Source organism: Hippocampus guttulatus, chromosome 17, assembly GCF_054856545.1.
Source record: "Hippocampus guttulatus isolate MCC_2025c chromosome 17, RoL_Hgut_1.0, whole genome shotgun sequence".
Taxonomy (NCBI): Eukaryota; Metazoa; Chordata; class Actinopteri; order Syngnathiformes; family Syngnathidae; genus Hippocampus; species Hippocampus guttulatus.
Window position 1 is genome coordinate 13,012,609 of NC_141277.1, and position 15,943 is coordinate 13,028,551.

The window sequence follows — 15,943 nt, forward strand, 5'->3', positions numbered from 1 at the left end:
TGTTAAAAGTATTGATATTTTGATTTGAGAATCATATTTTAAAACATAGAGATCTGGTATATTCATATTTCAGTGTTGTTCCACACATTACTCGTTCCTGGACCGGGCACTGAGAGCTAAGCAGCAAAAGGAAAAAAAACTGTGAGCCTAAACTGCTATCTATTTGGCCATTTCTTAGAATTAGAGAATGTATTATCATTGCTTGTACCTCATTTGGAATTTTTGTTTGCCTTACCACTTTGTGACCATAAAAAAAAAGAACAACAACAGCTAAAAAAACATTTTCACCCAATACCGATCAGCTGAAAAATTACATGCGCAATTTCTTGACCTTGATCAGCTTGTGACAAATCTACATACCAAATAACTTTTTTTTTTGACAGTGATCTATGAGCCAACTTAGCTACAGTCGATATAGCCAAACTCAACATTTGACCAAAAACCCCTCACCCTCTGAGTCAGAAAAACAAAAACAATAAACATCGACAGACCACTGACTACGGTTATGAATAACCTAGCACAATTCTGATTGTGGAAGACATTGTGTAAAAAGGACTGACAACATATTTAATCACTCGTGTTCCACAAGGGCTATTGTCACTGTTAACAAAATGGGTCGCTTTAAAACCTATTGACCAGTCTCATTATATGCATTGAATAAATTCAAAATAATTGGAAGCCATTTCTTCTAAGAGTTTTAAATGAGTCCATAAATTAAACAAGACATCACCAGGCTTCTGCCAAAGTAAACTGTAAAAAAGTCCACCTGAACAGGTGCAGTCAACATTTTCATGAATTTTCTTACCCTTTTGTATAGCTGGACTGTTTTGGAGGCTTGTAGCTTTGGAAGATGGCTTGGATGAATCCACATCAGAGTCTTTGCTGGTGTCAATGGACACAATCACATCTTTCATTCCAGAGGACTTCTCTTGGGATGAGAGCAAGTCGTCTGCAAGAAATGCAGGAAAAAGACGTTCAATGGATTAAAAGTCGCCGTAAAGTGAAAATGTCTTATTAAACTGACACGTGTGAACAAGATGGCCAAATTTGAATTCGGGATTTAACAAATGGAAAATATATATATTTTTTAAATTTAAAAGAGGTGCGTGTGCGCATTGAATTGAACAAATTATTCTATTTTGAAATACATTGAGATATGTTTCCAATCGTCTTTTTTTGGAGAGTTACATCTGAGAAGGAAATGGGACATTTTCAGTCCTGACAATTTCAAGTATATGTAAAATGAGAACAAAAAAAGTCATTGCATCGTAACGTCTCGAACAGAGTCGTACGATATTGAATCAAATCGTAAGTTCTTTTAAACTTTGAACTTTCAATCAAATATGTTGCCTGCACATCTCTGTATGTTTGAGTTGAGAAGATAGATTTGCTTGGCAGTCGACGGCGGTGGACGCTTTTTGCTCTGCTCCCTCTCAGACCCTCATCTCCCTGCTTTGCCTACTTCATCCTCTTCCTCCAACCATCCTCTGTCTCAACTATAATCCTAGCTTCCTACTGTACTTTATCCCCCTCAAAAAACTAACCATAGAATTGATCAGTTGGGCACTCAAATCAATCAACATTTTCTTAACGAGAAGAGGGATCCTTCTTGCCTCTCTGGGACATTTGCCGCTTGGTGGACCGTAAATTACTGGGGCAATTGGAAGAAAAAGGTGCGCCAAACAATTTTGTCCATAGAGGATGTGGAGGACATCTACATGATTGGATTTCTGAGAATGGGCACGCTGCTATTTGGAAGTGGCAGTTCCCTGAGCTATTGCATAATTCAGCAGATGACAGCAGCTTCATTAGGATAGAAAAAGCTGCAATCAACACTCAGCCTTTTTGAGTTCCTGCACAAAATGGCAACCACCAAGGAGCAATTGATTGACAATATGGCGAGCTGAAGCCCCACTGAGAGTTACAGGCTTAAGGAGTCGAGGTCAACCAAATTGTTGTCGGCCTGGTCCCAAAACATTACTTATCTCGACTTTTCCCCCGGATAAAGATTATTGCTTTGGATGCTCCTCTTATCTCATCCGCCCTCCAACTTGTGTCCTGGACTGAGATGGCCAAGGTTGTCTCCATGGCAACGAGACGATATGCTTGGCGCACCAGCCGAGGACGCTTTGATGCGCGCATGCACACACACACACACACACACACACACACACACACACACACACACACACACACACACACACACACACACACACACAACCCCGTTTGTGCCGCCTTCGTTGGATCCCACATTTGTTTCCTCCATGATGTGATTGGCTGGGAAGCGCTCATCTGGACTGAGCTGCTAGTCAGCTTGGTTATGTCATACACTTCAAGGAACTTGAACTATTTATTAAACACAATGGTACATAATTGTCAGCATGTGGCAATCACTACATGACATGACATTTGATTATATATTGCATACTAGTAATAAACCCACTCTTCTCTTTCATCTCTAACTGCTTCAAACAACAACGTGTATGCAGAAAAGTGGTGAAGATTGCATGACTGTCTGTGTCCTATGTGTTGTGTTGTGTTATTTTTGTTATTTTGACTTCAAAATGGCGCCGCAAGAGTGGCTGCCTTTCCAGCTATATTTTGTTGTTCTACTTCTTCCTTTCCTAACTTTGCTGCTGTGAATTGGGAATTTCTCCATTGCGAGACTAATAAAGGTTTTCGTATCGCATCGTATGATTAGGGTTGGGCATTGTTTAAATTTGAACAATTGCAATTTCATATCCGGTTCCTTGTTTCAATTCTGGTTCCAAACAATGCTAGATTCTGATTCTTTTAGGGGGCAGCATCCAAAAGGTTTGCGTGGTTTAAATCAGGGGTGTTCAAATTACAGTCATCCATTATTTTAGCTGCCAGTAGCATAGACTAAAATGAACATTTGATACGACCCATGTTATTTGCCTGCATTGTATTACAGTACTTGCATTCTACACTGGGTGGCAAGGCAGGAGAGGATAGGAAGCACACATTCTTGTTTTCAAACAAACATGCATCATTCAGTGGGGCCACTGGCCTCCCCAAAATCTTGAGCCAAATATTTACTTTTTATGAACCTTACTATGAATTTAACAGAAGGTTAGATTCAACCAGTACTGCAATATCAAACTATTTGTTATTAATTTTCACTTCACAGAAGAATAGGTGACAGCATTGCCCCCGGGGGGAACAAAAAAATCTATACTATAGGATTTGGATACTAACGGTACTTGCAGCACTGCCGCTTGCCACGTGACATTATCGCATTGCAACAACAGTTGATTTGAAGCAAACCGGAAAAAACAAGAAGACTGTGGACTGCAATACACGCTTCGCGAGAGAGAGAGCGAGAGAGAGTGGGGAAGAGACACAACAGTGAGAAAGGGGGAGAGAGAACAGAGATGGTAGAGAGAAAGAGACAGAGAGAGAGAGAAAAAACCCTTTCCCTCCCACACCACAGTCTTTCCACATTTTCACTACTTCTCTGCAAACATGCATTATACAGTATGAATTGTATGTATAATCAAATCTCCAAATTAATTTGACAGTGTCTTTAACTTGATTTGATTCACCAGGATGCCTGAAAGTGTATGCAGGATACAGCAATGAAAAAATATGTATCCAACAAATTTTGGTCGAGAACAAAAACATTTTGCAACATACCTTGTCCATGGATATGCGACACATCCAATCCTTCTTTCAATCTCAAAATAACAGCACCATACTGAAAGTCGAAAGCATCACTGAGAAAGGGATAAAAACAAAACAGGCTATCAAATCACCAAACTCAAATCAATTAGCAGAATTAAATATGACAAGTTTTAGCCTAATTTTTAAGAAAAAAAAACTAATATTGATGGATACATTAAAATCACACTAAACACATTTAGGCCTGCTTGGGTGAGGGATTATTATTTATATGATGAATAAAATGGCTAAAACTTACTGGATCATACTCATGTATGTCTCCACATTCATCATGTCACCATCTCTCCAATCATTTTTGAAGCCAAGCACAAGAATGTTGGGCTTTAGGCGGCCCAACCCTGCAGCCTAAAGGGGGAAGAGATATCAGGTTTAAAAAAAATCAACAAAAGCAGCATCATGTAAAGTGGTAATATCTGCCATTTCAATGTACAAAGTTAATCCCTGGAGCACACAAGTCATTGATATTTTATAAAGGGATACGTTTCAATCTTGCCTTTTTAAAATCAGTCCAAAAAACAGTTTAACCTTTCCTTGACTGAATCTCTTAATAATATAATTGTACAAAGTGACGCAAAATTATATCGACATAAAAAATGACGCATTGTTTACATCTACTGCTGGTGTCAAGCTAGCAGGCGTTACCTATTTAGCACTCCTATTGCGATTCTAGAATTGATAAAAATGCAAATATTGTGTCGCATAACGAACTGTATTGCTCCTAAGTCACATAAAACTTATTATGAATGGCCCTCTCTTGTGTTGAAGAATAACACACAGTCGAAAAACCTTTTAATTGCGACATAAATTCTCCAATCAAACCGTAGTGGTTTGGTAACTTCCCCTGTATTTGACACGGTGAGGAGTTTTTCTGTAAGGTGTGTGAAAAAGAAGGATAATCAAACACTGACGAGCGGAAAGTCACCCAGGGCTGCAGAGGGACTGCTCCAAAGCACTGAAGACCACAGGTACATGTGTCACGTTTCAATTGATTTCTTATTCTGCTGAAACATGTCAGGTAAATAACAACCCCCTCCCTCAAATGTGTGGGATAAAGGAACCAACAACTTCAATTATAAGTAAGAGACAGATTGAACTTGATTCAGTCATTATCCTGCATGTTTTCCATCTCTCCCTGCTCCAACACACCTGACTCAAATGATCAAGATGTGTTGGAGCAGGGAGAGATGGAAAACATGCAGAAAGAGGCCCCTGAGGACCAGACTTTGACACTTATGCTGTAAAACAGGGTTGCCCAACCGATCAATCGCGGTGGGCCCGTAGTCCGTGGACTGGTGCCAAGTACACCGCGAGGGGTGTAGCCAGAAACGGGGGGTGTTAATATTCTAGATTTTTATGTTAGTGTACACTGCACCCTAAGCATACTATTAGTTTAACTTTCACAAGAAAGAGTAAAAAAAAAACCCTCAAAAGTGGGTCACCTTTAACCTACAAGTACGGTGGCGTATGACCTGTATCACAGGAAGTTGTTAGCGGTAAAATGATACACGTGAGCTACAAAAGTGACGTTTCTGCACTGAACACGCTGCAAAAGTGCATCACTGCCTGCGTGTCAGGTCTCCCACAAAGGCAGGGGTCGGGAGCCTCGCGAGCCATATGTGGCTCTTTTGATGACTGCATCTGGCTCGCGGATAAAACAAAATATTCTCGCTTGTTTAATCCATCCATCGATTTTTTTCCCTGCTCATTTCCTGTTCGGGGCTGCAGTTGGCTCCAGGAGCAAATTTGATTGGATAATACTGGCCTACGTTGGCCGTTGCTGCAGACACAGGTTAACGCCCCCTTTTGAATCAGCCCGCTCTGTCATTAGCTCAAAGCTAATCCTAAATGAATAAGGTGGCGAAAAGAAAAAAAGTTGACGAGTATGGTAGACTTCAGGATGAATGGACCGAAGGATTCGCCTTTGTGGAGAGAACAGGTTCTGTGGTGTGTCTGATTTGCAATGACAAAATACAATCGACGAAACGGTCGAACGTAAAGCGGCCCTTTGACATGCGCCATGCTGCGTTCTCATCAAAATACCCTGTGAGAGACAGCGGAAAGGAAGTGTGCAAGCTGCTGAGCAGGGTGCAAGCTAGCCAGCAGCCACTCCGCATATGGACCTGGCAAGCTGACTATAATTCTGCTAGTTTTGCTGGATTTTTAGCAATTGTGAGGAACGGAAAACCATTCACATTAATGGTGAGTATTGTCACAAAATTATTTAAAACAATACATTCAGAGGCTTATTATAGTGACATTTTGTTGAATTCACTTTTAAAATAGTTATTTATACACGCACAAAAAACAAAAACAAAGAAATCCTCGTCTCACCCCTTGGGTGGTGTCCGTCCCTCATTCAGCTCGGGTCCTCTACCAGAGGCCAGGAAGCTTGAGGGTTCTGCGCAGTATCCTTGCTGTTCCCAGCACTGCACATTTCTGGACTGAGATGTCTGATGTTGTTCCCGGGATCTGCTGCAACCACTCATCTAGTTTGGGGGTCACTGCCCCGAGTGCTCCGACCACCACAGGCACGACTGTCACCTTTACCTTCGAGGCTCTCTCCAGCTCCTCTCTGGGCCCTTGGTATTTCTCGAGTTTCTCGTGTTCCTTCTTTCTGATGTTTCCATCACTTGGGACCGCTACATCCACTACAACGGCTTTCCTCTGCCCTTTATCTATGATCACGATATCTGGTTGGTTCGCCATTACCATCTTGTCAGCCTGGATCTGGAAGTCCCACAGGATCTTCGCTCTGTCATTCTCCACCACCTTCAGAGGTGTTTCCCATTTTGACCTTGGGGTTTCCAGTCCATACTCCGCACAGATGTTTCGGTAGACTATGCCAGTCACCTGGTTATGGCGTTCAATATAGGCTTTCCCTGGCAGCATCTTACACCCTGCAGTTATGTGTTGGATCGTCTCAGGTGCCTCTTTGCACAACCTACACCTTGGGTCTCGTCTGGTGTGGTATATCTGGGCCTCAATGGCTCTGGTGCTCAGGGCCTGCTCCTGAGCAGCCAGGATGAGTGCCTCTGTGCTGTCCTTCAGGCCAGCCCTCTCTAGCCACTGATAGGACTTCTTGAGATCAGCCACTTCAGTTGTGGTCCGGTGGTACATCCCGTGTAGGGGCTTGTCCTCCCATGATGGTCCCTCTTCCAGCGCCTCATCCTCTGTTCCCCATTGTCTGAGACATTCTCTGAGTACGTCATCCGTTGGAGCCTTCTCCTTGATGTATTCATGGAGCTTGGATGTTTCATCCTGGACAGTGGCTCTCACACTCACGAGTCCCCGGCCTCCTTCCTTTCGGCTTGCGTACAGTCTCAGGGTGCTGGATTTGGGATGGAACCCTCCATGCATGGTTAGGAGCTTTCGGGTCTTAACTTCCGTGATCTGAATATCTTCCTTTGGCCACCTTATTATTCCTGCAGGGTATCTGATCACTGGCAGGGCATAACTGTTTATTGCCCGGGTCTTATTCTTGCCATTGAGCTGGCTTCTTAGGACTTGCCTCACTCGCTGGAGGTATTTGGCCGTAGCCGCTTTCCTTGTTCCCAGTTCGAGGTTGCCATTGGCTTGTGGTAGACCGAGGTGCTTGTAGCTGTCCTCAATGTCTGCTATTGTTCCTTCAGGGAGTGAGACCCCTTCAGTGCGGACTACCTTTCCTCTCTTAGTCACCATCCGACTACATTTCTCAAGTCCGAATGACATCCCAATGTCGCTGCTGTAGATCCTGGTTGTGTGGATCAGGGAGTCTATGTCCCTTTCGTTCTTACCATACAGCTTTATGTCATCCATGTAGAGGAGGTGACTGATCGTAGCTCCATTTCTGAGGCGGTATCCATAGCCTGTCTTAGTGATTACTTGGCTTAGGGGCTTCAGTCCTATGCAGAACAGCAGTGGAGGGAGTGCATCACCTTGGTATATGCCACATTTGATGGACACTTGGGTAAGTGGCTTGCCATTGGCTTCAAGTGTGGTTTTCTCATACAACTCCAAGCATTCAGTGATCCATGTATGTGGCATCGAGTCATAGGCTTTCTTGTAATCAATCCAGGCTGTGCACATGTATTGATCCATGTGTCCACTTATCTTAGCCGCAATGATGCCTGACATGAGCTTCCATGTTGTGGAGAGACAGGTTATTGGCCGATAGTTGGATGGGACTGCACCCTTTGAGGGATCCTTCCTGATCAGGATCGTTCGCCCTTCGGTTAGCCATCCTGGATGAGTCCCATCCCTCAGCAGCTGGTTCATTTGTGCTGCTCGGCGCTCATGGAGTGCTGTGAGTTTCTTTAGCCAGTAGGTGTGGACCATGTCCGGGCCTGGTGCTGTCCAGTTCTTCATATCTGAGACTCTTTCCTGTATGTCTGCCACTGTTATGGTAACTGGGTTCTGTTCAGGGAGGTTGCTGTGCTCCTCTCTCAGGGTCACCAGCCATTGTGCACTGCGATTATGTGCAACATCCTTCTCCCATATGCCTTTCCAGTACCTTTCAGTTTCCAGTCTTGGTGGGTCAGCTCTGTTGTTAGGACCCTGCCACTGGGCGTACACTTTTGCAGGTTGTGTTGCGAACAGCCTGTTTATTCGTCTGGCCTCATTCTTTTCGCTTTAGGTGGCTGGACAAGGCTTGGAGCCTTTGTTTGGCAGTTTCGAGTGCTTTCGGTATGGTCATCTGGATGTACCTCTCAGGTATCGGCCTTTTCATCACACCTCTCTGGGCCTCCGTCAATTGACTCACATCTTTCAGAGCCGCCTTGATCTTAGCCTCGTCTTAACCGTCTTTTCCATGGTGGGTAACGTATCTCATGGCTTCCATGGTTGCTCTTATAGCCAAGCATCTCTAGGATCACTGATGCTGAAGCGTATATCAGCTCATTGGTTTCTGTGATCGTTACGGTAGGGATCGCCCTCAGTGCTGCATTCACACTTTCAGGTGGTACTTCACATAGCTGTTGTAATCGGTTTCTAGGTTGCCCAGCTTTCATTCTCGCCATGATCTTAGCTTTCAGGTCAGTTGCTGCCTCGCTCAGCATTTCATTCATTGGGGCTGGCCTCCCAATTTCATCATCTGCATTCATTGGGGCTTGCCTCTCAATCTCTGGTATGACCTTCTCCTCTGATCTGGCAGCCTGGGGCCCTTCAAAATGGCACCTGCGTTGTGCCTCATCAATCTCAAGTTGTGACGGCAGTTGTCGTTTGTGGATGTTGGAACACTGAGCTACTAGTTGTTTCGTGGTCAACCGTGACTGTGGGTTTCGAAGTAACCATTTAACCCACATTCTCTGCATGTAACCCCTCTGACTAGGGTTGCTTGAGTAGTAGCATTCCAACAGAGCCATGTTATCGCATCTCGCCCATCTCCGCTTTGTTCCAGTAGCCCATTTTTCATCAAGGTGCTCTGGTTCCCCAGCACCTGACGCAGACCTTGTTTGGCCGGGCGACGTCTGAGCATGTCATTCGTTTTATTGTCTCTCATCATTGTATGAGGTAGGCATTCGCGTGAAGGATCCACACTGGATGGTGTTATGTGCTCATTTTTGCCCCAAGCGGGATTCGAACCACCGTCTCCCGTACGCCAAAACGATGCCTTACCAACTGAGCTATCCAGCCGCTGCATATATATATATATATATATATGTATATATATGGCTCTCCCTGAAATACATTTCCAAATATTTTGCTTTTATGGCTCTCTTAGTCAAAAAGGTTCCCAACCCCTACACGAAGGTCGTCAACAATTTACTTTTCACAAACCCAGTCTTGTATCTTGTTTATTTGTCTGTTTTTGTCCATGTTAGGGTCCGTTATGACTGTTGGACATAACGGCATGAATGTGTGCGTGCATTTGTGTGTGAAAAGTACATCTTTGGTGAAAACAGGTTGGGCACCCCTGCTATAAAGCATGTGAATATTTATTCAATTCAATTGTATTTATAGAGCACTTTCGAACAGCCATCGCTGCATACAAAGTGCTGTACATGGAGCAATTTAACATATACAATAAACAGTAAAACAAATTGGTAGCAAAGACGGTAGAAAGCACCGAACAGTAAAACCAAGAACAAATCTAAGCGATGCTGAGTCGAATGCCAAAGAATACAAGTGAGTTTTGAGGAGGGATTTCAAGATGGGCAGCGAGGAGGCTTGCCGAATGTTCAGTGGGAGGTCATTCCAGAGAGAGGGACCAGCAACAGAAAAGGCTCGATCCCCTCTGAGCCTCAGTTTAGTTCTTGGTACTTCTAATAATGTCTGGTCCGCAGACCTGAGGCGCCGGGCAGGTGTGTAGGGGGGGTGTGTAGGATGAGCTCAGAGAGGTATGGTGGCGCGGGGTCATTTAGAGATTTGAAAACAAATAAGAGGATCTTGAAAATAGCTCTAAAATGTATGGGGAGCCAGTGAAGGGATGCCAGAGTAGGAGTGATGTGCTCCCTCTTACGAGTACCAGTCAAGAGGTGGGCAGCGGCATTCTGGACCAGCTGAAGGCGCTTAATGGAGGACTGGCTGACTCCAAAGTAAAGGGAATTGCAGTAATCGAGCCGGGATGTGACAAATGCATGAATTACTGTCTCAAAGTGTTCATGAGAGAGGAGAGGTTTTACTTTGGCCAGCTGTCTAAGGTGAAAGAAGCTGGATTTAACAACGGCACCAATTTGCCGGTCAAGTTTGAAATCACTGGCCTTAAACCAGTTTAAGGCCCAAGTTTGAGACTGTTGACTTAAGATAAGGAGACAGCGGGCCCAAGTCTACAGGATGGGATGTACAAGTCCACTGGGATCAAACAGGAACACCTCTGTCTTCTTTTCATTGAAATTCAAGAAATTTTGTGCCATCCAGGTTTTGATTTCTTCCAGGCAGGATCGAAGTGGCCTTAACGAGAAGGCGTCTTTTTTGCTTAGTGGGACATAAATCTGGCAGTCATGTGCATAGCAGTGGAAGGGAATACCATGTTTCCTTAAGATGGAACCCAATGGGAGCAGATACAGCGAGAACAGCAGAGGCCCCAGAATTGAGCCCTGTGGAACACCATATGACAGGGGAGCAGTGCGTGACTCAGAGCAGCCAAGGCTGACACAAAAGGTTCTGTCAGCTAAATAGGACCTAAACCACTCAAGAGCACTACCGCCAATGCCCACCAAGTGCTGCAAACGAGTCAGCAGAATACTGTGATCCACTGTATCAAATGCTGCAGTTAAGTCCAATAAAACTAGACACACGTGGTCTCCAGTGTCATTTGCCAGGAGGATGACATTAGAAACGCGTAACAGGGCTGACTCCGTGCTATGCATTGTCTTGAAACCTGACTGGAAGACCTCCAAGATGTTATGTTCATCCAAGAAAAATTTCAACTGCATGTGCACCACTTTTTCCAGAATTTTTGAAATGAAAGGCAGTTTGGAAATGGGCCTGAAACTGGACAGCACATCTGGATCAAGACCAGGTTTCTTGATCAAGGGTTATTATGCATAATACAGGTGTTGATAACGTCGGCAAAAACTGAGATCAAGTTAGTACTGCTGAGTTCTAGCGCAAAACTCTTTCACCCTCTCAGCTGTCTTGATCTTTTGGGTGGCAATAAATGGGGACAAACCGATGCAGCCAAGGGAAAGAATAAAGGGGTGTTCACACGGCACACATTTGCTTCAGCGCTGCATCGATGTATTTTGTTGTGATATATTTTGCACCGCAGCAAATTGTGTGGAGCGTTCACACGTACAAAGCCGCTGAGCGTGTCTGCACCGGCACAGCGTCGGCGCAGCCCCACTTGCGTTCACACGGCAGTTTCTGCAGTGGAGCAAAACGGCAGAAAACAAATGAGCTGTCGTGTTGGTTCTTTTTAAAACGTATACACAACTCAAGCGACTACTGGACAGGCACGTCCTTCTCCTTCTCGGTCTCCGTGCCTTCTGCTCGAGAGTGACCGCCCCCGAAAACGTAAATCAACGATGACTTCAATGACACTCAGAAAAGCAAAAACGTAATGCGCCAAACAGAAAATCAAGAGAGGAAATCACAAAATAAATTATATGGGGGGGGGGGGGGGGGTGTGGACACACAACAAAGGAACAAACTACACAAACAACTCCGAGACAGTCCAGTCTCCTACAAAAGGAAAGATGTTACCAGCCAAGTCTTGTGTCGTTATTAAACAAACATGACGGAAGTCCGACAGAGCGCGAAAGCAACGCATTCTCGCCGTACGTAAACTCTTCACAAGCATTTGCTCTGGAGCAAATTTAACCCAGTTGCATTCACACGTGCAGATTTACATCGGTGCTGCTTCGCTAACAAGCATTTGCTCTGGAGCAAATCTTTAAACCACCTCCCTGAGGTGGATCAAATTTGGTCCGGTGTAAGCTGTTTTCCGGGGCTACGCCGGAGCTAATTTGCACGTGTGAACGCTCTACTGGGGCAGCCCCGGTGTAGCACCGGACCAAATCTTGCCGTGTGAACACCCCTTAAGTCACCCAAACCTACTACATGTGCTCATTTCATCAGAAGCGATTCAGCAATTGCCACTTTATGACAGAAGCCATGTCTTCCTACCTGAAGGAGGTACTGGGTTCCCTGCCTCATGTCTTCTGCAAACACTGGCGTATAGAAAGCCTTTGTTTCATTCTTCAGCAGCCAACGCTGATACCGGGACTGGTCTGTTGCCAGATCTTTAAAGTTTGGCCTTCTGTAACCCTGGAAGGTGGCACAGACACGTATGGTACACAGTAATGTAAATAAATGAAGCAATAGTAGTAGTAATAATAATAAGAATAAAACATACTTAATTGGCTATGTTCATTTATATAAATGACAGCAGCATATTATTATTTTCACATTTTTGTCTTTATTTAATGGGTGAGGTGTATCCAATACTGTTGCAAATGCATCACACTAATAACATACGATACTACTGCTTGAAATTTTCTGCCAGAAAGAAGAATTTGCTCACCGTGCGAACATGACCACAGATCATCAGACCAACATTCTTGGTAAAGCTGTGGACCAGGTCCAATAGGGCTGGACGGGAATTAGGGTAACCAGTCATCACCAGACACTGGGGTCTACAATAAAAAGCAAAAATGTACAGTACATAATTGCTGAAGAAAACAGTTTTTATTTTTCTGTGGTCTGGTCTTAGGATCCCTCTGAGAGCCGTCACGTTACCATGGTGGATGGGTTTGTATGTCCCAACGAACCGAGGAGCTAAATGGTCTGGGGCTTCATGGCCCTGGCAGGGTCACCCATGGCTAATAGGTCTGAAGTGAGGGACCAGACAAAACATGATTCCTATGATCCTTGTAATGCCATCCTTCCATCCATCCATTTTCCGATCCGCTTATACTCACAAGGGTGGTAGGGCATGCTGGAGCCTATCCCAGCTGTTTTCGGGCAGTATGCGGGGGACACCCTGAACCGGTTGCCAGTCATTCGCAGGGCACACACAGACGAACAACCATCCATGCTCACACTCACAACTAGGGACAATTAAAAGTGCTCAATCAGCCTGCCATGCATGTTTTTTGAATGTGGGAGGAAACCGTAGTACCCGGAGAAAACCCACGCAGGCCTGGGGAGAACATGCAAACTCCACACAGGGAGGCCGGAGCTGGAATTGAACCCGGTACCTCCGTACTGTGAGGCCGATGCGCTAACCACTAGGCCGCTCCCTAATAAAGATAAGTATAAATTAACTTTGTTTTCCCTTGTCCAGACGCGGGTAACCAGGGTCCCCCTCTGGAGCTAGGGCTGGAGGTGGGGCCTGTTGGTGAGCACCTGGTGGCCGGGCCTGCACCCATTGGGCTCACCACGGTGGACGAGTGGGTAGCCTCCCTCCACCTTCCAGTGGGGGAACGGATCGTGACTGTTGCATGTGCCTATGCACCTAACAGCACCTCTGAGTGAGTATCCACCCTTTTTTGAGGCCTTGCAAGTGTGCTGAGAGCACTCCCCTTTGGAACTCTCTTGTTCTGCTGGGGGACTTCAATGCTCATCTAGGCAATGACGTTGAGACCTAGAACGGCTTGGTTTGGAGGCGCCTCTGACCAGAACCCAAATGGTGTTCTGTTACTGGACTTTTGTGCTCATCACAGATTGTCCATAACGAACACCATGTTCAAGCATAAGGTTGACCACATGTGCACTTGGCAGCAGGACACCCAAGGCAGCAGTTTGATCTTTGTTTGTTTTGGACATTCAGGTGAAGAGAGGTCCAGAGCTGTCAACCACTTGGTCATCTGTTATATCTGATGGCGGAGGAAGATGCCTGTCTGACCTGGCAGACCCAAACACATGGTGAGGGTTTGCTGGGAACATCTGGCAGAATCCCCTGTCAGAAACAGTTTTGACTCCCACTTCTGGCAGAACTTCTCTCATTTCCTGAGGGAGGCAGGGTCCAAGTGGACCATATTCCACACCTACAATGTCAAGGTGGCCGATCAGAGCTGTGGTCGTAATGTGGTCAATGTAATCACCGAACCCACGGGTGGACACCTGCGGTCAGTGATGCCGTCAGACTGGAGGAGCCATATAAGGCCTTTTTGGCCTGTGAGACATACGTTCCTACTCTCAGATGGAAGCGGACGAAATGAGTTTCCTCCGCAGGGTGTCCGGGCTCTTCCTTAGCGATAAGGTGTGGTGTGGTGTTCAGGGCATGTCCCATTGAGAGGAGGGCCCAAGGATGACCCAAGACACACTGGAGAGACTATGTCTTGAAGCTGGTTTGGGGACACCTCGGGATCGACTAGGTGGCGCTGGACTAAGTGGATACGGAGAGGGACGGCTTCCCCGAGTAAACTGCTACCCACATTATCCAACTTCAAAGCGGAAGAGAATGATGATGATAGTGAGGTTGGCAGTATTGGTGGGTCGGGGTGATTACCTAAAGCAGATTAGCGCAATCAAAGCAAATATGTTAATCTCTTCGGGATTATGGATAGGTGGTGAGAGGACATGAGAATGAACCCTGAGAGCACACAAACCATCCTTAAGACACTATTTGATTCCTTTTATACTGCTTATTAGTTTCCATCTGATCTGTAGATGGTAAAATAACCACTCAGCTTCCGATAACTTCATCTAACCATAACACAAAGATGATCCACATAATTTCAATGACCGGTAAACGAGTGCTTACTTGTCTTTTATACCTGAAATTCTTAATGTGGTCTTCCACTCCACTGAGGTGTAAAGTGTGGGTGAGAGCCTGATGGTAGGTCAAAGCCTGGGTCGATGAGCCCCAGTTTACATCTGGACGAGAGAAAGTATGCAGACAGAAACACATATTGGAATTAGGAAGTGTGTTTGTGGGTCACTCTGCTGAACCACAGGGCATCTGCCACGTGTGGCGTTACAGGCAATAAGAAAGTCTTGTATGTATGTATAGCTGCATGTCAAACTGTGCACACAGGTGTGTTCCAAGTCATAAACCCTGTGTTACATATGTAGAGGTTGCAAGGGCACACTGCAGCGTGACAGTGATGTATCACATGAGGACTTGTATCAACTCCAGTTTTTGGACGAAGTGTTATGTGTCAGTGAGGATCAAGACCATAAAGCGTACCTTAATATTCTGCAACATTAGGAGCTTGAATAACTACGGTAGAATTATTCATCCGATTAAAGCTAAAAGTGAGTATGCAATTCACCACGATCATGTGAAACACCTTTTCTTTAAGTTGAATGTGTTTTTCCATCAGCATATAAACTTCTGGGCCTTAAATTTAACTGAATACAATGCCAGATTAATTTTTGCATAAATTGTTCATAAACTGTGGTCTTAATGTGAATCACACAAATACTCTTCTTATACCAGTACCATTCAACAATTAGATATAATAAGTATTCCCACCTACAGACTTCTATCAAACCGAAAAATAAAAACCTATGCATTAAAATTTTGACTACGATATTACATTAACGATTGAATCATGACAACAGAGGTTCCGGTACCTGGAACTCGGAAGCCCGCAGTAGCACAAACTCAAGCAAGTCCCACTCCATACTACGGAATAGTAACTATGTCCGCGCCGCTATTTAGTGCCAACTATGGGCATAGAGGACTTCGACGCGTCCTGTGCCTGGCTTAAAAAGTTCGTTGCCTGACATCAGCTGAGCAATGCTGTCTTGTGTGCTGATCGAGGGGAGGTAAAGTCAGAGACAGGGAAGTGAGTGGAAGGAATAGCCACTAAGTCTATTACTAGTCTCATTTTGTAGCTAATAGTCCTAATTTTGAGACCCATCTTGTTATGCT

General features: G+C 44.9%; 1 protein-coding gene across 5 annotated transcripts in view; it reads right to left on the reverse strand.

The window, feature by feature from the left end:
- slc12a2 (solute carrier family 12 member 2) overlaps window positions 1–15,943 on the reverse strand; it is a 102,190-nt gene that overhangs the window by 14,513 nt on the left and 71,734 nt on the right. For all 5 annotated transcript variants that reach the window (XM_086135177.1, XM_086135178.1, XM_086135176.1 and 2 more), the window contains 6 exons: window positions 14,841–14,940; window positions 12,644–12,755; window positions 12,247–12,387; window positions 3,941–4,047; window positions 3,658–3,737; window positions 806–949 (listed from right to left, as the gene is read on the reverse strand). In XM_086135177.1, coding sequence (XP_085991303.1) covers window positions 806–949; window positions 3,658–3,737; window positions 3,941–4,047; window positions 12,247–12,387; window positions 12,644–12,755; window positions 14,841–14,940 — 684 coding nt within the window. The remainder of the gene's footprint in view (window positions 1–805; window positions 950–3,657; window positions 3,738–3,940; window positions 4,048–12,246; window positions 12,388–12,643; window positions 12,756–14,840; window positions 14,941–15,943) is intronic.